The sequence below is a fragment of the Myxine glutinosa genome, chromosome 10 (genome assembly GCF_964187855.1).
Source record: "Myxine glutinosa chromosome 10, kmMyxGlut1.1, whole genome shotgun sequence".
Taxonomy (NCBI): domain Eukaryota; kingdom Metazoa; phylum Chordata; class Myxini; order Myxiniformes; family Myxinidae; genus Myxine; species Myxine glutinosa.
This window is the reverse complement of record NC_136270.1, coordinates 71,949,794-71,972,169: the sequence shown is the minus strand read 5'-3', so window position 1 is coordinate 71,972,169 and position 22,376 is coordinate 71,949,794. Positions and strand designations below refer to the sequence as shown.

The following is a 22,376-nucleotide window of genomic DNA, read 5'->3' as shown; positions in this document are numbered from 1 at the left end:
ATGGACAACACTTCCAGAGGCTGCAAAGATCTGCAATGAACTTGTTAAGTGTGGGTGCAAAAAAGGATGTACTGGTCGTTGCCGGTGTAAGAAAGCTGCACTTCCCTGTACTTCTCTCTGCGCATGTGATGGAGAATGCAGCAAAGACTAGAAAACCACAAGATGGCACAGTTACAGTCTGCGATGTCATAGACACTTTTAATCACTGCAGAATGCCAACCTGTTAAGAGTATTTATATGCATTCCCAGTATGCATGATACTATGCAAAATTAATATTTTCATATGACTGCTTAATATTTTATGTTACCATTGGATTCCTAGACCCTAAAAATGTAGGTGTAGGCACTGCAACCATTTAGATAGCTGTTCTAATTATGGAGATATTCATCAAAACAGGTCTTGTATGACGGCCATCCTGAATTTCAAGATGGCCGCCATATGGGGTGAAATTGGGGATGCCCCCTGGACTAAAAATCTTTCTTTTCGGGTATTCTAGCCATGTGCCAAGTTTCATGCTTTTAAGGGAAAAGGCATAATCGATCCGAATTTTTTAGCTAAGCTGCCCAGCTATTAATCAAAGCGGACATCGTTCTTTTCAAACACGAACGTTTTTCTGATCGAAGATTGCAATGTCTTGATGTGACATGCCTAATTATGTTTTACATACCGGCAGGGTACCCACCCTATGGGCGATCGCGTTCCAAGCGTGCAACACGTTCTAACACAACCCTTTATTTGGGCAGTGTATAGGCAACAGCTCACTGCCTTAATCGCTCCAGAAAATAGAAATAACCTATGTTACGTACATGAAGCAAAAAACATGCATATTGTGGTTATATAGCCTGGATAATTGCAATTACAACCCCCCTCACCAACAAAGGAAGAAAATGCCAAGATGGGCAAAAACATTTTTTTTTTCAAAACTTGAAAAACAAAACTTGCACATGCATACCTTCAGGGTGCCCCCATTAATCTCTGAAAGTGTCAGCTTCCTAGGTCAAATCGTCTGAGGAGTAGATGATACATACATACACACATTCACCATAGCCCCATTATACAGGGTGTCCCATAAGTCTGCAACCATCCCATAAGTCTAAAAGTAGGAAAAAAAAACACTTCTTTATTCATAAGTAAAAAAAAAAAAGAATCATTTATTTTGCCCTCTGGTTCCCAGACTTATGGGACACCCTGTATGATGATGCTAATGGTACCGACACAAGTACAAGATCCAAGGAGGGTATAAAAGGAAAGAGGGGAGAATTGACATTTATGAATTAAAATTTATTGAAAAAACAAACAAACAAAAAAAAAACATTTTACAGACATCACGAAATATTTCACATTTTTTGAAAAAAAAAAGTTCCAAATAAGCTAACTGATTAGGATTTCATTTCGAAAATAAACCACCGTTGAAAAATATTGGGCAAAATTCCAAAAAAAAAGTCAAACCTTTCAGTCAAAAAAGCTTCCAGTTTGCTCGAACCCATGCATTGCGCGTACAAAGTATGCGAGGATGCGATTGATGGAGTGTTCCGAAAGCTTTCACTTTTTAATAGGCAAATCACACGTCAACATTTTTTTGAAAGAAACAGCAAAGAATCGATACAAGCAAGAATCCTAATCTTGACAGAAAGCACGCACGGTGCCAATGGCAGCTTCGCGTCGAAACGACTTGAGCGACATAATCAATGTGCCAGGAGAGTGAAAAGCAACGACTGCACCGGTAATTTTTTTACAGTATGAGGAATGATTAAAAAAGCATATTTTAGCCTTGTTACTGGTCCTCCAACACCGAATTAAGCAAAATTTCAAAATGTACACTGTGACCAATTGATTTCCATTACAAAAAAAAACAAACATTGAAAAGCATGCCGCATGTTCTTTAAAGCAAACAATTTCACTCCACAGCCAACAATCCAAAAGGTGTTCAGCACTTATTTACATCCAACCTTGCTGGTATCGATATCCCGTGGTTGATAACGATTTACGACTATGTCTCAAACACAATAATCCGAAATCGAATCTTCACCAGAAATGACTTTAATGGGATTTGATGCTCTCAAGCAATTTGTCCATCAAGTTCATAAACAGACCGGTGAACGGTTGAATACTGCTTGTACATACACATCAACGAGGACGTGCGGAATTGCTCGAGGTACGACGTGTGCGAAGGTGGACGAATGGCTAACACCAAGGGTTGGATTTCAATCAGGTCTCAAAAACAGGGTGTTTATTTGTTCATTTAATTTTTCAAGTTGAAACAAAATGTTTTTTTTACCTTTTGAGTTCAACACAGAATCCACTACTTGTATCTTTCTTTATCTGTGATGGCCAATTGCCCAATAAACCACCTCGATTGGTAGTGTTGGAGATTTATGGGTATTGAGAGGCAAGTGGAATGAAAAAAACAAAAAAAACAACACAGGGTCACTTGAAGGAGGGAAGGTTTGGGACCTTGAAATTCAGGTCTCCAAAATTGATATTGCGGGGCATCTCAGGAAGATTGATATTCTTTACAGCGGAGACAGCACGAGCAGGGGCAGCAGCCAAGCCAGCCTGAAAGGCATAGATAGCATTCAGTACTTCAACATGTTAGCATTAGGCATTTCCCAGCTACATTTGTATTTATAAATAATACCTGCCTCCCTCCCAAATACAATCCCTTCCACTGTGCCATCATCCAATCTACAAGTCCTTTATGAATTAAACAGCAACTGTTGTATAGGAGCAATTTCCTGTCCCAGAAAATAAATATTCATAGGGAAGTTACAACTAAATCTTGCATTCCAGATTTAAGTCCATTATCGTACTGTCGCAATTAATGAGAAGCCTCCACCCTTTACAGAGCTGTGGGGGCCTATCACAAGTCGGCGAAAGACTATTTTTGGTAAGAATCAATCCTGGACATCTGACACTGGTCGTCACTCTGACATAGGTTAATCGACTGGAGGTGATTTGGGCACGAGTTTATAATTTTAAACCACCGAACAATCGGCAACGTCAACCACCATCCCAGTGCTGGTGCACGTGTCCTCCGGCTTAATGTACATCCAAGGGATGGCACACACATAAATTCCTTATCCTGCCTGCGAAACAGCAGGATGGTAGTTTATAGCTGGGTAAGGATTTCAGATAATTGCCTATTACCATACTCCAGCCCAACTACAAAAAAGGCAGGTTTATCTCTAATTTAACCATGCAGTTCAGTTTGTGCCAAACAAAGTCCTGCCACCACTATTGCCACTGATCTTGTCAGATTCATTCATTCAAGATAGAGTCAACTTTCCGCTTCTTAACGTTCGCCATTATTCAACTACGGCCAATTATATAAAAAGTATATTCACTTATTTCACTGCTTTTTATCTCAAACTGTTCAGACATTTTTTTTTAAAGGAAATAGTAATACAAAAAAATTCTTGTTTATATTCACTTTATCTCAAAACTACAAGGTTGTACACTGGCAAAAATCTGTACTAATATACAGACCACATGCATGGTTGCGAAGCTAGTACTTTCTGCCTCCCTGTTCACTTCCTGTAAAGACTGATTGCTATTGCTTGTAGGATACGGTTACATACGACTTATAAACATTAAATAAGTTATGACATTTCTTGGGAAAGAAATTGTGTGACTTTTAATATTCCTACATAATTCTTCTTTTCCTTCTTGCACCATTAGGTGCACAGAGCTGCCAAGGAAGTTTAATTGCAACTAGGCCACTAGGGTTACAGCCTGGACGGGTCACCACTCCGCCACAGGATATTCGACTCATTGACTGCAAGAGCAGGGATTTGTAATTTGTTCAAGGTGCTGGTTATAGCTCACCATCACTTCCGAAGGACATTGTGGGATATTTAACATCAACCAAGCAGACAGGTTTGTCCTGTTGCAGACAGGTTGACCAAGCAGACAGCAGACAGGTTGCCCGTCCAGCCGAGGGACAGAACACACACATTGATAAATCACCCTGCCTGTCAAACACCAGGATGGAAGTTTATAGCAGGGTCGGAATTCAAACCCGATCAAAACATGCGATGGGCCCTATCTGGCCTGTGGGCTTGAGGTTTCCCATGCCTATTTTAAACCATTCAAAAAATATCACAATGAACCTTCTAAAAACTGATTGTGGGTCATCTAAAAACTTAAGTGTTAAGTGATACACCAGGTTCTGTCATTTTGTTTCATGATGAGAGACTTTTTCAGATAAATTATTGGTTCTTCATTTTTTTTAAAAATAGGGGCAATACCCCTGGGTGCTCAGCTGGTAGAATAAAGCAGTGTACTACATTGCCTAAAGGTATTTTAAACAGTATCACAGTGTTTTAAACCAATTTCAATGGTTACTAGAAAACTGGGCAGCATGTAGAAATAAAACCCCCTTGAGCCTGGTGTTGGCTTAGCGGTTAGGGTGCCGGCTTGGGATCTTAGGATCCTGGGTTCGAATCCCGGTCGATCGCTAAATTAACACCAGGGGGGTTGACTCAGCCTGTCATCCTTCCGAGGTCGGCAAATTGAGTACCAGCTTGCTGGGATGAATGATCCCGGTGTGTACCCCGGTTAGAATAGGTACACTGTATCCCTGCGCATCGTAAGAGGCGCCTAAGGGTTGGCGCCAGGAAGGGCATCTGGCCATAAAAACATTGCCTCAAACAGGGAACCATGATTGTCATGGGGCCCGCAAGGCTAACCCCCGCTCTAGCGGGGAAAATGGCCTTAAAACGATCATTCATTCATTCATTCATGTAGAATCATATCAACATAATCAGAAGACTTTTAAAAACCAAAAAATACCTATTTTAGGGGGCAACCTCCCCACCGTGTACCTCTCCTCAGACCCCAATTTTTCTCATGCTTTGAACAAACATTGATACATCACGGGTGATGAAGGTGGTCAAGTTCATTGAAATTGTGTGTGTAGTTTCATAGAAAAAAGCAAATACCTACTTTGGGGTGGTAGGGGTTGGGGGGGGGGGGGACGCCCTCCCCTCCCTCTGTAGACCTCTTTTGGACCCGATTTTTTAAATGCTGTGAACAAACTTTGGTACAACATGCGTGATAAAGGTTGTGGTTAGGTTTCATCAAAATTGTGTGTGTAGTTTCAGAGGAAAAAGCAAATACCTATTTTTGGGGGGGGGGGTCAAACCTGGACCCACTGACACCCGGTAGACCCCCTTGAACTCCCGATTGTGTTAATGCCATGAACAAACTTCAGCCAAAACATACCCAATATCATTTGTGCCAAGTTTTGTCACAATCACATCAGCAGTTTCGGAAAAGTTGCAAGTGTTTACGGACTGACAGATGGACGACACACCATCGCATAAGCTCCCCGGAACGACGTTCCAGGTGAGCTAAACAAGATTAAAGGTTGACTACATAACTCCAAACAAGATTAAGAGTCGCCCTTTTCGACGCATTACTGTCAATTGGACCTCACCTCCGATTTCTCCAGTTTGTTTTGCGCCTCAATCTGTGAAACAATCTCGTTCATGTTGGTCTCCAGCACCATTCCACCCAGGACCATCTCATTCAGGATGTACTGTACCTGTAACAACCGAGCACAATTTGATAGCATCCACCGAGTCCGGGGATTGTTCAACACCGGGTCTATTTCACCATCTCATCCTCCCCAAATCACATCGGATGGTTCGTATTGCTACTGTTGCGGATCTCGGACGTCGGCGCTCCCCTTATCAAGGGGGGGGGGGGGCGGGGGGGGGGTTAATCCCCTTATCTTGTTATCTGGCCGACCCGAGTCCTGAGGGTTATACGCTCCTTCCAGTCGGTATTAGGTAGGGTGATTGGTCAATTTAGTCCCAAATACCTAATTACTAACCCGACCGTGAAGCAGGGAAATAACTCCCGCTCGAACCACGGATACGATGGAATATGCCGAGCGGATAGCAATCCGCGATCCGAGCCGTTAACAATGCGACTAACCCGATTCTAGCGGTTTCAATCGTGCCACGTTTACCCAATGACAGAAAGGACGGATGCGATCGGATGGAGAGGAAACCAGAGTATAGGAAGAACAAAGATGGGTTTATTCACAAATGTACAGAAAGAAGAGGAAACAAAAGGATGTACAGGAGAGGAAGAGGAAGAAGCAGAACACAGGGCAGTCTTAAAACAGTCTTATTCTAATACCCCAGGACAAACATACACACTCACACGGGGATTGTAGCTGGTGGATGGTCAGGTAGAGGGTCCGGTGATGGCGTCCAGCCTCCAGTCGGCTCCAGTCCAGCGGGCGAAACCCGGCAGGCAGCTCCGCGCATAGTTGGACGCGAGCGGACAGTTTATATAACGGGGGAGGATGGGATGCTGCGGCGTACGTAATAAATGCACGCTTGTGGCAAGCGCTCGCGCTCTTGCTCTTTCTTTCTTTTTCTCTTTCTTTTTCTCTTTCTTTCTCTCTCTCTCTCTCTTTCTCTTTCTCTTTTTCTCTCTCTCTCTCTCTCTCTCTCTCTCTCTCTCTCTCTCTCTCTCTGTCTCTGTCTCTGTCTCTGTCTCTCTCTCTCTCTCTCTCTCAAGTCCTCCTTTGAAAAGGTGCGCTCTCCCAATTAGTTCTGTGATCAATGTCGTGCGCACGCAAGTCCCGTGGTGAAGGTGAGCTCTCTCCCACAGTAAGTCCGAGTCCGAGTCCTCTCGGTAATGCGCGCGCCTCCAACTCAGCGTAAGTCCGTGAAAGGGCTTTGCGTTCGCGCTTATATAATGCGAGCAAAGATCGCTCCGCGTGCCAAAAAGCCACGCCCGTCGGTGATGCTCCTTCAGCCCTGGTTGGCTGGTGAGGGCTTACCGGCCACGCCTTCGATGACTGGCTGACGTGGCCACACCTTCTCGGCGTTCCGCCCCTTCTCGGGCCTAACCGCATGGTTTATGGCGGCGTTTGAGCGAGCGCTAAGGCAGCGAACGCTGCTGGCAGAGGCGCGTAATGGCATCGCTTGGAGAGAGAGGTTGGCAAAAATGGACGGAATGGGCCTACTCTTATTTAATTGACGCAACACAGATTCAACGATTGGAAACACGGCCTTATCTAAAACACATAATAATGAAATAACTGAAGTTCTATGGTGGCCTACGTGTTGCTTGTGGACTAACTAGGGTGCTACCTTTAACCTTTAATGATGAGAATTTATATACAAGTGTGGGTTCTCAAAACCACAACACTACATTACCATATAGGTATGTAAAGGTGTTCACATTTTCAGCTCATGAGTCATGAGGGTGACAGGTCAGATGAGGTACAGTATACGCACCTTGTCCATGTGGAAAATGAGGTCAAGTTCACACACGTTCTCAAAGCACTTGTCCAGCGTCTCGACAAAAACCTGACGGTTTAAGAAAAAGGAGTGTACATCAAATGGTGTGCATCGTGATCCACTCACTACACCTTGAGGGCTGAACAGATTCAAGTACAAAAAGGCCTTTTTCAGTTTTCCTGTTTATAAACCAGGTTTATTCATTAAGTAAGCCTGGTGTTGGCTTAACGGTTAAGGTGGCTGGCTTAAGATATTAGGGTCTTGAGTTTGAGCTCCTGTCCTACTGTTAAACAACACCATATGGGTGGACTCAGCCTGTCACCCTCCGAGGTCGGCAAAATGAGTACCAGCTTACTGGTAATGGGCACTGCATCAGCAGCACAGCCGCACTTCCAGAAGATGATGCAACCAGCAGCCACAGGCTGCATACAAAACATTTAGTGCTTCATACATTTCTTCAAAATGAAATAATTATCGGTATTAATTTAAACGATGAACGTTCAATTACAGCTCCATAAACGGAAGCCACCCTCATTCAACACCTTTAAATATGAATAGAAGAAATAAATACACAGTAAATCATTAATTAGCACAGTTGTTTTTATTTAACAGGGTCTACGGTTCATGGGAGCTGGTAGGATGGCCTAGAGGTACGCACACTCCTCTGAAAGCCGTCTAGCTTGGGGTCAAATCCCAAAACAGTTATAAATTGTCATACTTGTGGTTAAAGGCAGGGTGATTCACCAATGTGCGTGCCGTCCCTCGGATGGACGTTAAAATGAGCATCCTGTCTGCTAGCCAGCATTAGTTGATGGATGTTAAAGATCCCACGGTGTCCTTCGCAAAGAGTAGACAAGCTATCGCTGGCACCCTGGCCAAATTACAAATTCCTGCCCTAACTTCTGCTGGGAAAGCAATGGCAAACTACCCATCATAACCCTTGCCAGGAAATTGCATTGGCAGAATCGTCATTCTGTAACAGCGCATAGTATGTCAGAGGGTTCATGGACAAGCTACAACACTGGAATCTTTGTCTAATCTTTGTTCGCCACTTGTCCAACACTGTCTTCTACCGTCTCCTGACTGGTCTTGCACTCTCTGCTCTTTCCACGATTTGTTCTACTCCCACACCCCCGAGGTTTCTGCAGGACTCACACGGTCCAGCGTAAACCCCTTCCGGTGAAACTACCTAAATCCAAGATCACTGCTCACCTCCACTAGTTTGTTCCTCTTTTTCCCACCTGTGGAATTAACTTCCACGTCCTCTTCAATTCAAGATTCAATACTTTATTACCACATCAACAATCTCATTCTTCCCTCCAGGTCTTCAAGACAGCTGTTCACCACCATCTCAGATCATGCCCAATCCTAAACCATGATCTTTTCTACCTTCGTTAACCCCACCCAAGTCCCTCCTCCTTCCAATTTTCCCATTTTCCCTCCTTGGAGTTTCCTTCTATATCCATGTTGTCCAGCCCATGCAAGCATGTTTTGCCAACTGATTTTGTCGGTTACATCCTGATCCGTTGAGTGTACTAGCTCTTCCATGAGCCTTGACTATGTATGGAGGAAAAAAACACAAATGACACACATACAAATAGACGGAACACCAGGCAGACCTCAGAAAAACAGGCGCTGAGCTAGAGGAAATTATGCAACTTCCCAAAGCAAGTTCTGGGTATCGGCGACACCATCTTTGGACAATGAAGGAGAAATTTCTTCCTCTCTCCATCCCATCCTTTCTCCCCCCAGGGATGCCCACTGAGGGAGTTTGTTCATGCTCTAGCCTTTAAATTCTGAGCATAAAATAAGGCAGCAACAAACACCATTTTAAAGGTCTTTGCTATGAGACCTGGCCAAGTGTCGAATCAAAATGCCGACCCCTCAGACTCGGAGTGGACTCTAACCACGAATCTCTAACCACTCTAACTATGCCACTGAGTGTGGTCCATCCCTCCGTCTTCTCAGAAACTTCCCAGTCATCCATCTAACTGAAATAACCCATCTGGATATAATCTGTGAGGATTTTAGTTTTAAAGTGTTTTACAGCAAATAACAACCCTTATTACAACTTTCACGAGAACTAGGAAGAACCACTCCTTTCACATCTTCATACGCCCATGGCTGCTGAGACAGTTTATCCTTGATAAAGGGGCACAACCCTGTACGGGTCGCCGCTCAAACGCAGGATACTCCAATGGCTCATTCTTCCCAGTAAGCTGGTACTCGTTTTGTTGACCTCATAAGGATGACAGGCTGAGTCAACCCACCTGGTGTTATTTTAAGGCATGACAGGGGGCTCAAATTCAGGACCCTAAGATCTCAAGCTAGCCACTTTAACCACTAAAGCAACAGCTGCCTTACTAGAAGTAAGCTGTTAAATTATTTGCCAGCTTAACAATTCTAGAGCTATGTTACACGCATTAGCAATTTTTAACCAAGAGATAACTTCAGCCAGATTAATAAATATACAAAGCCATTTTGAGCTTGTATATTTGAAGTATTTTTGCAAAATTCCTCCCCCCACCAATACATCCCTTCTTAGCAAAGTTACCAAAGATGTAGACAAGCCCATGCAAAACTAAGGAAGTGAAATGAGGCACCTGGATAAGGTCCAGAATGCCAAGCTCGCTCTCGGATGAGTCGACGCAGAACACAAAGTACAGCGTGGCATAATGCCGGTAAATCAGCTTGTAGTCCGAGCCACCAATGAGCCTGCAACCAGGAAGTTCAAAGGTGAACAAGGGCGAGAGAATCAGACCCGCATAGAAAACAGTTATGGGTAAACTCGCTCAATTACGGCACGAGCATAACAAGACCATCTCCTACAAATATGACACGCTTACTTTAGGAGTTTAGGTTATCCCTTTAGGCCATAGTAAAGCAATAAAACATCAAATACCGAAATGTTTTTCAGCTCATTACAATCATTTACAATCACCCAGTTTTTGATAAATGCAGGTGCTGTTTAAAGTGCGCCAACGTACGTTCCACCTTCCAAGAAGTTGCACACGTTGTCATCGCGTTTCGATACCAGGTGGAATGTCTCACGAACAATTTGCTGTTGCATTTCTTCACTCTTGAGTAAATGAGTGGTGGGAATCCGGCATGTGGGGTTGAGGGGGGAGAGGGGTCACATCAGTGGAAAATCAAGTAAGTGACCAAGGAAGATGGCATCATTATCAGATATGGATTAAATTACGATGACCACATTCCTTAAATAAGAAAGCTCAGGAATTGCCACGTATTATAATGAGCATACAAAATTGTTTAACGTTGAGCATACATCGTTGTTTGTGACAAAAAGAAACCATGTGGTAACCTTTGCCATCACGTGGTGTGCTTACTGCCAAGTAGAACCAGGATACGAAGCGTCAGGGCGTCAGGAAGGGCATTCGGCCATAAAAACATTGCCTCAAAAAGAGAACCATGAAAATTACAACTACATATGGGCAGGGTACAGCCCGAAGTGGAGATCGGTTTCTGAGGTTTGGGACATGGAATGTAGGGACAATGACAGGGAGATCAGGAGAAGTGGTGGAAGTATTGGTCAGAAGAAGAGTGGACATATGTTGTGTGCAAGAGACGAGATGGAAGGGAAGTGGTGTGAGAATGGTGAAGGGTAGGCAGGGACAGAAAAACAAGTTTATGTGGCAAGGGTGCCCAGAGGGCGTGAATGGTGTTGGTGTCCTGTTTTCTGAGGAGTTTGTAGACAGTGTGGTGAGTGTGACGAGAGTGAGTGATAGGTTGATGATGGTGAAAATGATGATTGGAAAGCTCTTGGTGAACGTCATCTCGGGATATGCTCCGCAGGTTGGTCAAAGCGATGAAGAGAAGGACAAGTTCTGGTATGCGATAGAGAAGCTGATGGAAAACGTGAAAGATGAGGAAGTTGTTGTGGTAGGAGGAGACCTAAATGGACATGTGGGAAGGAGTATGGATGGTTTTGAGGGAGTTCATGGGGGTTATGGATATGCTGTGAGAAATGGAGAAGGTGAAAGGATTTTGGAGTTTGCTGATGGAGCTGATTTGTTATACTCAGTTCCAAAAAGAGGATAATAAGCTTGTTACATACACGTCAGGTGGGTCGACGACAACCGTTGACTACCTGATGGTGCGTAGGCGAGATAGGGGGCACCTCCGGGACACAAAGGTGATCCCGGGGGAGGAGGCTGTTTCACAGCACCACTTGGTTGTCTGCGACATCAGGGTGAAAGGTGCGAGGAGAGCTCGGCGGGTGAAGTACCAACCGAGAATGAAGGTGTGGAGGTTGAAAGAGGTGACAGTAAGTAAGGGAGGCATTAAAATAGAGGCTGAGTAGGGTCGAGGATGATGGGGTTGAGCTTGAAAGTGGTTGGATGTCAATGAAAGATAGTCTGTTGGGAGCCGTTGGTGAGGTATGTGGATGGACAAAAGGACCACCGAGGCACTCGGAAACATGGTGGTGGGATGATGAAGTTGGAAAGAGGATTGACGAGAAGAGGAAGAAGTTCAAGGAGTGGCAGAAGGCGAAGGGTACGGGAGCAGAAACAGCAGAGCATGAAAGTTATAAGGCAGCCAGGAAGGCTGCAAAGAAAGAGGTAGCAAAGGCGCAGGAGGCATGTTGGAAAATGTTCTGAGAACGCTTGGATTCGGAAGAGGGTCAGAAAGCAGTATTCAGGATTGCAAAGCAGATAGCGAAAGAGAGGTGTGATGTGATGGGGGTGAGTTGCTTGAAGGATGAAGTGGGACAAATCGTTGTCGACCCAGATGGAATTAAAGGAAGATGGAAAAGATATATGGAAATGCTGTTGAATACAGAGAATGAATGGGATGGCAACATAGAGAGTAACCCAGTTTTAGGACCGGCAGAGAAGATAACTGAGAAGGACGTTGAGGAAGCGATAAAAGCAATGAAGGGTAGAAACGCGAGAGGGCCGACGGGAGTTGTGGGAGATATGTTGAAGGCAGCAGGAAGTTGGGGTGTGAAGAGAATGACAGAGATCTGTAATCTGGTGGTGAAAGAAGGCCGCATTCCAGTGGATTGGGAACTGAGTACCCTCGTCCCTCTATACAAGGGGAAAGGTGACCCTCTGGAGTGTGGCTCGTACCGAGCAATAAAGTTATTGGAGCATGGAATTAAGGTGTTGGAGAGGAGGATAAGGAAGAAAGTGAAGATCGACGAAATGCAGTTTTGATTTATCCCAGGAAGAGGAACGACAGACACGCTTTTTATTGTGAGGCAGTTGCAGGAGAAGTACAGGGAGAAGAGGAAGAAGTTGTTTCTTGGGTTTGTTGATCTGGAGAAAGCATTCATTAGGGTTCCACGCAAAGTATTGACATGGGCATTGAGGAAGTTAGGAGTGGAGGAATGGTTGATCAGAGTAGTGATGGCAATGTACAAAAGAGCGCGCACAGCTGTAAGGACGAAGGACGGGAACAGTGGTGAGTTTGAGGTGAAGGTGGGAGTGCATCAGGGGTCGGTACTAAGTCCACTACTATTTGTAGCTGTGATGGAGGTGCTGGCTCAGAACGTAAAGGAGGGTTTACCGTGGGAGTTGTATGCAGATGATCTGGTGTTGATTGCGGAAAGTATGGATGGACTGAAGGAAAAGATGAACAAGTGGAAGGAATGTATGGAGACAAAAGGTCTGAAGGTGAATATCGGAAAGACGAAGGTGATGGCAAGTGGTAAAGCATGTGGTGAGGTCGAAAGAACTGGGAAGTGGCCCTGTGCTGTGTGTCGGAAGGGTGTTGGAGTGAACTCCATTCAATGTACAATGTGCGCTGAGTGGGTTCATCAAAAATGTAGTGGTCTGAGAGGGTCATTAACCAGTGTGGCAGCTACATTCAAATATAAGGTGTGCACAGAGGGAGCTGCAGATGGAGGAAATGTTGAGTTGGATCTTGGAGACGGCGTGAAGCTGGAAGGTGTGAAAACATTTTGCTACCTCGGAGACACGCTGAATGGAGGTGGATCAGACTCAGCAACGGTTGCAAGAGGAAATGTGCACGGAAGAAGTTTCGGGAACTGAGTGGCATGCTGATGATGAGGGGAGTGTCGTTGAAGCTGAAGGGAAAGGTGTATGCTGCATGTGTGAGAAGTGTTATGATTTATGGGAGCGAGACATGGGTAATGAACGTAGAGCAGCAACGAAGGTTGAAAGGGTGGAAATGCGAATGGTTCGACGGATGTGCGGAGTATCATTGAGAGAGAGGAAGACAAATGATGAATTGAGAAAGATGATGGGAATAGAGCCTGTGATTGATGCTGTGAAGAGGAACAGGTTGAGATGGTTTGGTCATGTGTTGAGGAAGGATGAAAGTGACTGGTTGAGAAGAGTGATGGAAATGAATGTAGAAGGAAGTAGAGGACGGGGAAGACCGAGAAAGACTTGGCTAAAGATGGTGGAAGAAGAAATGCGGGCAAGGGGGTTAACAAGGAGAGATGCAGAAAATAGGGCAAAATGGAGAAGATTGTCATGGGGACCGCAAGGCTAACCCCTGCTCTAGTCGGGAAAATGGCCTTTAAAATGCATGTTGTTGTTGTTGTATACGAAGCCTCTAACTCACTTGATATGAAGAGTGAAGAAAATATGAAGCCTCTAAATGTTTTATTATTTAAAGGGAGGAATTTGAGGTGTACATCATAATTGTTAGCAAAGGCAGAAACACATCCAATGAAAAAATATTACTGGAACAAAATCCTCAATACGGTCAGAGAGAATCTCCTCGGAGTGAAGACCTGCCGGGGTCATCTAAAAGGTGGTTAACTTCCCAGCTTTCCAACATAATTTGAACAAATCTCAGAGACCTTCACCAGCCTATCCCAACTCACCACCCCCTCCTCAAATTTTTTACTGCTCTAAGGCCTCGCTAACTGAGGCTTACTATCAGATGGCTCAGAACTTCTCTATACCAGAACCATGCAAAGTTCTATAAATCCAGAGGAAAGGCAAAACTCTAAAGCACAGTGCAATGTGCTGTGTATGTAGCATCGAGATCAGCAGACTCAAAAATCTGGTGTCCGAGGATGGAAACACAATCCAGATCAGCAGACTCCAAATTCTGGTGTATATGAGGATGGAAACAAAATGGTTATGAACTTCGTGGGGAGACTGCACGTTCTCATCAGTAGATTAGGCTTTCCAGGATGAGAAGGCAGGTTGGACCCGAGTAAGCCTCTCACTGCATAAATCGCCACCATACAAAGGTCGGGTGGCAGATGTTGGGCAGAAGAGCTGGAAACATGAAGGTTTGTACAAATGGAGGAAAGGGAAGGAACTGAATTTTTTTTAAAGGAAGGACCCACCTGAATCCTCCTCCGCACCTCTGCCTCTGTCTTACCATCCCCGGTCACTGTTCCCCCCATAGATACTCAAACCTATTTACTCGTCTGATCTTTTCCCCTCTAACTTGATATTCATTTCTTTTCTCTGCCGCCCGACCCACATCACCTCCATGCTCATTTTCAGCCCATGTTTCTCACTTTTTCAGTCCTTCCACTCCCCCAGTATTTCCTGCATCTCCCACCCACTCCCTACCACAACAACCAGATCATTCACATACAATATCCTCCCCAGAACATCTTTCATGTTCACCTTCCTGCTTACCATCACCATGACCATGACAAACAGGAGTGGGCTGAGTGAGCTTCCCTGCCTCAAACCGATGTTCAAACTGAACCCCTCAGACATCACAGGACCAACCAAAACTCTTCCCCTCGTCCCCTTATGTACATCCCTTCCACCAACCTAACTTCTTCTTCCACCACTCCCATCCAAACCACGTGCTGTGCCCTCATATTCCCACAAGCAGAGTCCACTATCCAGAGACAAATGTTCTTTCTTAGTTGATATACTGTATTTCATAGACGAGCATTTTAAACTGTATTCTATTACTGACCCCTTTATATCGAGTACATACTGATAGTGATACTCTACTCCCATTGCCACTTCCCTTTGGGTAGCACTAGCAGCCTCTCTACCCCATTAGTAACTTGGTCAAGCCTCGTCGCACTTACATATCGCTGATAAAACTTGGTGAGACGCGGCTTGCCATGATTGTTAAACACCAGGATGGCCTTGATCATGTCGGCCCCCAGGAACACAACTCAGGTCCCCGGAAAATGGCACGACTTTAGTAGTACACTCTCACGGCTTTACGAGCTGATTAAAGTTTAAAGAATGTCAATTTTTAGAGATTATGTTGATGCTAAAATCCGTACAACGATTGTCGTTGTATTTCTCCACCGTATTACTTAAGAATAAATAGAAGGGAGGAACCAGCCACACAAACAAAATACGATCTATACACCTCAATGACGTCTCGACGTTGTTTCGGGCTTGGCGTCAATGACCCAACAGATTTTACGGGCAGTCAGTTCTTATAAAAATAAAGATGGAAGAAAAAAGTCGCCAGAATATTGGTAGCACGGATAAACAATCATAGCGCAGAATTGATGGGGCTTGTGTTGAAGTTAATTGTAAAACTAAGACGAACGTTTCTCCACACGAAGAAAGTGATAATTATGTTATGGACACCTCCTTTATATCCATTTGCTCATGAGATTAGAACTTTCACCATAATTTCACCAAAAACTTCCACATGTTACTTTTAAATCCCAGATCGAGCATCCACCTTAGGACTTTGTAGTCATTCAATGCTTCCAGTGAGGTATGAAAATGAAATCGTTAAAAAATCTCGATATACAAAAGCGTATCATTTTATTTAGATCCAAAAATGAGGCTCCAGCGAAATAGAATTAGAAAATAACGGACCTATAAGTATAATTTATATAATTAATGATTCTATTCAACATGAGGCAGGAGGAAAAAGCTAGAATTAAAAGCAACAGAAAAAGTCTTTCGTTTCAGAATAATTGCAAAGTCCACAACAGGAACGGTTTAATAACAATGATAAACATGTTGTACACCTCCTATGAAACTGCATCTTTTACACCGCCACACAATGGATCTTAACATTAAAAACCATGGTCAACATCGAAACGAAGCTAACGGGCTATAGTAATCAAACATAAATATAAACCTAAACGTCTCGATGATAATTAACACATTGTTTGAAAGTTAGATTGAATAGCGCTCTCATATATTTTCAGTCTGAGAGGTCAGTATCTGACGACTGACGTATATAACTGCGTCACTAATTAAATAAACAGGCGCGATGAAGCGTGTGCGAAACTTGGTTACCGAGGTAGCGGTCTGAATGGGCCAGCGTTTGGGTAAAGTATGTCACGGGTGTTGGCCTTGTAAAAGAAAAGAAAAGAAAAGAAAAGTTAAAAGGAAAAATTCATTGTTTCACTGACAGGTCTGCGTGTGACGTCATCGTGTGCCGCCTATAAAAGTAGCGTGAGGAAAGGGGATGGATTGGGTCGGTCATTTGGGGGCTAAGGAAGCGAAGAGCCGTGGAATAGAGGGGAGAGGCGAGTTGTAGAGGAACGGCAGAAGGACGCGTGAAGAGAAATGTTAATAAACGCAGTTTGAGGGATTAAGGAGGAAAGATTGTCAGCGACACTGCTCGAGTAACGGACTGAGTCTCCTCGCAGGAATCCATATCCAGGGTTGTGCTCTGTACCACGGGGGGGGAAGGACGCGCAAAGGAAGACCTCGGGTGGGTATAAGTACAGGGAGGGGGAGGTGTGGTCCGCCACTGGTCCACACACCGAAGGGTCCGCCACTGTCGGTTCAACCATGCGTGGCCCACGCTGAGGTCTCGGGGACCATGATCTGGCGAGGTAGGCTGCTCTTACTCCTCTACGTAGCCTTTCAGCTGCCTGGGTCCATCTTGGGTCTTCAGGTCTTCACTAACACATGGGCGGCTCGAGTGGTCGGAGGCTCGCAGGAGGCGGAGAGGTTGGCTCATAAACACGGCTTCACCTATCTTGGACAGGTGGGTCTGTGGTTGTTACAGCTCGTGCGTGGTACGACCCATTTCTGGAGTTTACAAAATGCGTACATTATTAATTATATATCACATCATATCGGGGTATTGATTTTGTGAGGGTATTACAAGTTCGTTGAACCCTGATGGGCTGCAGGTCCTGTCACGATGACCTCAACAAGTACCCATGGTGGCACCACGAGACTACGGGTCCATAATAATTGATGTAACTTACAGCCAGTAGATGCATTGCTCAATAGTTGTACCACAAAGGTTGGAAACGGTGGATGAGGTGTAAGCAATACAGCAGAACCCGGGTTCATGAGGATGTGTAATTATAGGATCGAAGGAATGATGTGAATGGGGATGTTTTAAGGTAAGCCATACAGGTGATCTGTAAAGGTAGTGTAATTGGGAGCATAGGTTTGTCCTTGTCACACACCCAACCTGTCCAAGTTTCGTCTGCATCCTTCCAGAACTTCGAGATATCCTGTTCACAAACAGACAGATGGACAGGTGAAAACAACCTCCATCCACCTTCAGTAGCGGAGGTAAAAAGTTCGTGGCATTGACAGAAAGCCAGGTGATTGATCACATTCAGGGTGGTTCTGGTATAAATGGCACACAGTATCAACCTCAGGGCTTTTTAATATCTTTGCTCAAAGAATCCTAGTTTGACATGAGAGATGTTCTTGTTTCTTTCTCCCCCATGACTCCAAACTGTGTCTGTGTCTGTCTGTCTCTCCAGCACCCACTTCATGTGTGTGTTTTGCTCCAGCACCCACTTCAGCACCCACTTCAGTACCCACTTCAGCACCCACTTCACCCATGTTCATACCAGTGTTCCTCTGCTTGTTTGTGTCTGTGTTTGTACCCGGCCAAGTAGGTGTGTTTGTACCTCTGTGTGTACAGGTGTTTGTGCGCCGGTGTGGGTGTCTAAGGCGTGTGTATATTCACATTCCGCTCGTGTAAATATTGTATGCAGTTGAAGCTTCTTCTTCTTCTCAAGTCAGCTCTCAGGACAAACTTTGATGAAATTAATCCTGAGCTTCCAGTCCTCTCAATCAAGCATTGCTGTGTGCAGCTCCTCCTATTCCAGGTCCATATCCTTCTTCAACCTGACGTAGTTGAGAGCGGGGCTGCAGGTGTGTTTAGGTATCCAGAGTATACAACAGGCATTTTAAGGCCATTTTCTCTGCGAGAGCGGGGGTTAGCCTTGCGGTCCCCGTGCCAATCTTCTCCATTTTGCCCTATTTTCTGCATCTCTCCTTGTTAACCCCCTTGCCCGCATTTCTTCTTCCACCATCTTCAGCCAAGTCTTTCTCGGTCTTCCCCGTCCTCTACTTCCTTCTACATTCATTTCCATCACTCTTCTCAACCAGTCACTTTCATCCTTCCTCAACACATGACCAAACCATCTCAAACTGTTTCCCTTCACAGCATCAATCACAGGCTCTATTCCCATCATCTTTCGCAATTCATCATTTGTCTTCCTCTCTCTCAACGATACTCCGCACATCCGTCGAGCCATTCGCATTTCCACCCTTTCCAGCCTTCGTTGCTGCTCTATGTTTATTACCCATGTCTCGCTCCCATAAATCATAACACTTCTCATACATGCAGCATACACCTTTCCCTTCAGCTTCAACGACACTCCCCTCCTCAAAAGCACGCCACTCAGTTCCCGAAACTTTCAAATCGGTTTTTTTGACTTTTCTACTTTTTCTTCGTTCTACTTGGAACCTGTTGTGACTGTTCTAGTTTGTACTAGTTGGAGTTGAGGCTCATGGAAGAGCAAAGCAATACCTGATATGTATGTTTCCACAGGAGAGGATACTGGGGAACAGGTGGCCATTGGATTGAAAGAGGCAGGCCTAGGGAGGATGGTTTTCGCAACAAATATATTGTGGGTGTCGGGAGACATGAGATGGTGGTGAGCTGCAACTTTGAAGCCACAAAGGAAGCAATATGATCGCACCGGCAGAGTCACGTGATTTTACAAGTGAGAAGGACAAAATTGGGGAAGCCAATAGTGAGTGTGTACTTTGGAGGGATGATAAAGAGGGCGTCGCTGTATAAATGCATTTGTCTTTTAAAGACTGTCGGGGCAGGCCTTGCAAGACCAGCTATGATGCAATAGAAAAAACTGGGGCCAGTGACGCATCCCTGATAAGGGATTTTGTTGAAAACTCAACCTTGAAATGGAAGATTTAAAATGGATCTCATCACTTTGTAGCTTTAGGCACAATATGAATCTTATTGCTGTACTCTGTTGAGGACAATTTCAAGTTGTAAGTTCTACTCTAACTTGTTCACCATTGGAAGCTATATTGATATCAGTCCCGCTCGATACATCTGTGGAATTCGGGCAGGCAGTCTTATTGAGCTGAATTAGAGGAGCAACTCTTTTCGTTACAACATACAAAATGACTTTTTTTTCTTCTTTTTTTTTTTTTGTATACAAGATCGAGGTTCGTGAAAGAGCTACATCAATCACCAAAAAAAAACAAAAAACGACACAAAACATACAAAAGAGGGAGCGGGAGACGAGATGGGGAAAGAGAGGAAGACACAAGTACAACAGCAGAGAACAGGGACAATGAAATATCTGTGGGAGGGAGAGGGCTTGGGGGGAGGAGGCATGGGAAGGCAGGGGGAGGGGGGGGGGGAAGTATAAAACATGGACACTTGGAACTTCTCGGCAAAGAAAAAAGTGAGTATTTCAAAAAAAAAAAAAAGTGGATTTGGGGTGAATTAACGGGGGCTGAAGAGATCAAGGTTTTGGATGGGGGAAGATGAGAGATGGTGGTGAACAGCTGTTTCAAAGACCTGGAGGGAGGAGTGGGATTGCAGAGAGTGAGGGAGTTTGTTCCAGAGGCGGGAGTAAAGAGGAATGAAGGAGTGAAGGTGAGCAGAGAGTCCTGATTTTGGCAGTTTCACCAGAAGAGGGTTGCTGGCAGATCTTGTGCGACCTGTAGGAATATTTGGGGGACAGAGCACAGAGAGAGCTGGGGGGGGGCAAGGCCGGATAGGAGTCGGTAGAACACAGAACGACCACCTACCTGCCTGCGGTGGGTGAGTGAAAGGCCCTCGGAGTTTGATTTATTCTTTGATTTATTCATTTATTTTTCAAAATGAGGAAGATGTTGGTTCGATTGGCTGCTGCACACCCGAAAAACGCAATTTACCAAATAGATCTTGATGCTATGGAATATGGGTTACCCCTTTCCCAATGCGCAAGCGTGGGACCAAAACGATCTGTACTGAAGTGGTCTTTATATTGTGTGGACCTGTGTAAAGAGAAAAGTAAGTGTTGTGCAAAGCTCGTCACTTTGTTCTCGCTTTTGGAAGTACTCACTTATTTGACTTTTCTTTTCTTTTGGGGGTGCAGTAAGTACTCGCTTTTGTGTCGTCTGAATTTGATTCCCGACTGTACTATAAACTATTGGATTTATACTTTGCAGGCCAGGATTGCATCTCAAAGTGCGCAATCACTCGGATGGATGTTAAACATGGGAATTGGATTAGAATTACGTAGAAGAAGGTGGGAATTGTTGAAAATTATTGGTTGGTAAGAGGAAGCAAGAATGAGAAATGTAAGCAAACTTAAAGCTAAAGTCTATCGTTTTAATCTTTATGGGTTTATTATATATATATAAAAGTCCCTGGTGTTGGGCTAGCGGCTAGGGTGCCGGCTTAGGATCCCAGGATCCTGGGTTCGAATCCCGGTCAATCGCTGAATTAACGCCAGGGGGGTTGACTCAGCCTGTCATCCTTCCGTGGTCGGCTAATTGAGTACCAGTTCACTGGTAATTCCCTGCTTGTCGTTAAAGGCGGCAAAAAGGGTTGGCGTCAGGAAGGGCATCCGGCCGTAAAACATTGCTTCAAAAAGGGGACCGAAAAACAACAACAACCACAGTTCCCGAAAAAGGCCAACCCCCGCTTGCGGGGAAAAATGGCCTCTAAAGGTGGTTTAAAAAAAAAAAAAAAAAAATATATATATATATATATATATATATATATTGTCGCGCGGACCCTTCGGTTAACACCAGGGCTCGCGGATGGACCAAACAGATTTAATTGGAGGCGACGACCAAACACGGATTATACTATCAAACGCGGGAGGAAGAAGGAAAATGGGAGCTGCGGTAAAAGCGCGTACATGTGGAAGGCGAACGAACTCAAACGGACACAGGTTTAACAAGGAATGAAAAATAATACAACGGTTTATTTAATCAAAAGTCGGGACAGGGGAACGTGACGATAAACCTAATTTCTAAATTGGGATCCCACACACCAGACTTCAGAAACGAACAAGGGATGAATTAACGAAAAGAACACCGTGTATTTGTGGGTGTGGTGCATCTTAACTCGTCTGTAGTCTTGCATCCGTCGACGTCCCACGCGGCCCCCTCCGTCCGCCTCCGAGCACCACCAGGCCTCGCTCCAAGTACCACGCGTCCAACGCAGGCTGGCGAGCTCCACACATGGTCGATCTCCAATCCGAGGCACAAACTCAGAACGAAGAAATTGCAGGAGGAGAGAACGCAAGTGTGACGCACGCTATTAGCCAAGTCCAAGTGAGCTCTCTCAAGAGTTGGACGTGCAAGCGAGAGAGAGACGTGCCAGGGCCAGAGCCGGATGTGCAACTCTCGAGAACTTGCAAGACAAGAGAACCAGGGGTCGAGCAAGAGAGAAAATGTCGTTCGGCCCGCCCCTAAATACCCTTGTGGCGGTGACGTCAGCCTTGGCGCACCACCCAATCAGTGCCCTCCACCGACTCGTTGGCTGGAGGTTCGCACCTACCGTGCCAACCCACCACTCGTTCCCTGTAGCGTGGTGATAGCTCGTGTCACTCTGGGCCTGCCGGAGGTGTAGCTGGCGGCAGCCATCATCGGCGGTGTCCTGGCCTGGTTTCCTTGCCTGTTTTCTTCCCAAGTCTTGTCAGGGAAGGGAATTTAATTAATGCGTGCACTAAAGGGCCTAACTAAGTGTCTACAGGTGTGCATTGCCATAAGGGGCAAAGGTTTGATGACCAAGTGTGACACACAGGGGCTTTATTCTTAATGCCTATACTATCTAACACTCGAACATCCTGGTATGTTCACAGGTATACTCTTACCCGACAAACCGCCTAAACACACAGAACTTATTGCAGGTAGATTCCCTATCACGACAGTAGGATACCTAGCTACACAGATCTATCTGGCTCTAGATATTGCGCTACCCTCCCG

At 44.9% G+C, this 22,376-nt stretch overlaps 2 protein-coding genes across 2 annotated transcripts in view; one reads left to right on the top strand and one right to left on the bottom strand.

The window, feature by feature from the left end:
- Nucleotides 1-1,526: 1,526 nt before the first annotated feature.
- On the bottom strand, nt 1,527-15,536 carry LOC137418785 (AP-3 complex subunit sigma-2). The gene is made up of 6 exons (XM_068126791.2): nt 15,266-15,536; nt 10,251-10,342; nt 9,867-9,978; nt 7,261-7,332; nt 5,439-5,546; nt 1,527-2,557 (listed from the first exon to the last, which is right to left on the bottom strand). The coding sequence occupies exons 1-6, from the start codon at nt 15,332-15,334 to the stop codon at nt 2,429-2,431; spliced, it is 582 nt and encodes a 193-aa protein (XP_067982892.1). The 5' UTR covers nt 15,335-15,536; the 3' UTR covers nt 1,527-2,428.
- An 862-nt stretch (nt 15,537-16,398) lies between these two features.
- The window catches only part of LOC137434111 (furin), a 116,781-nt gene continuing 110,803 nt past the window's right edge, over nt 16,399-22,376 (top strand). Inside the window, exon 1 of the mRNA XM_068126792.2 lies at nt 16,399-17,151. Coding sequence (XP_067982893.1) covers nt 16,984-17,151 — 168 coding nt within the window. The 5' untranslated portion in view covers nt 16,399-16,983. The remainder of the gene's footprint in view (nt 17,152-22,376) is intronic.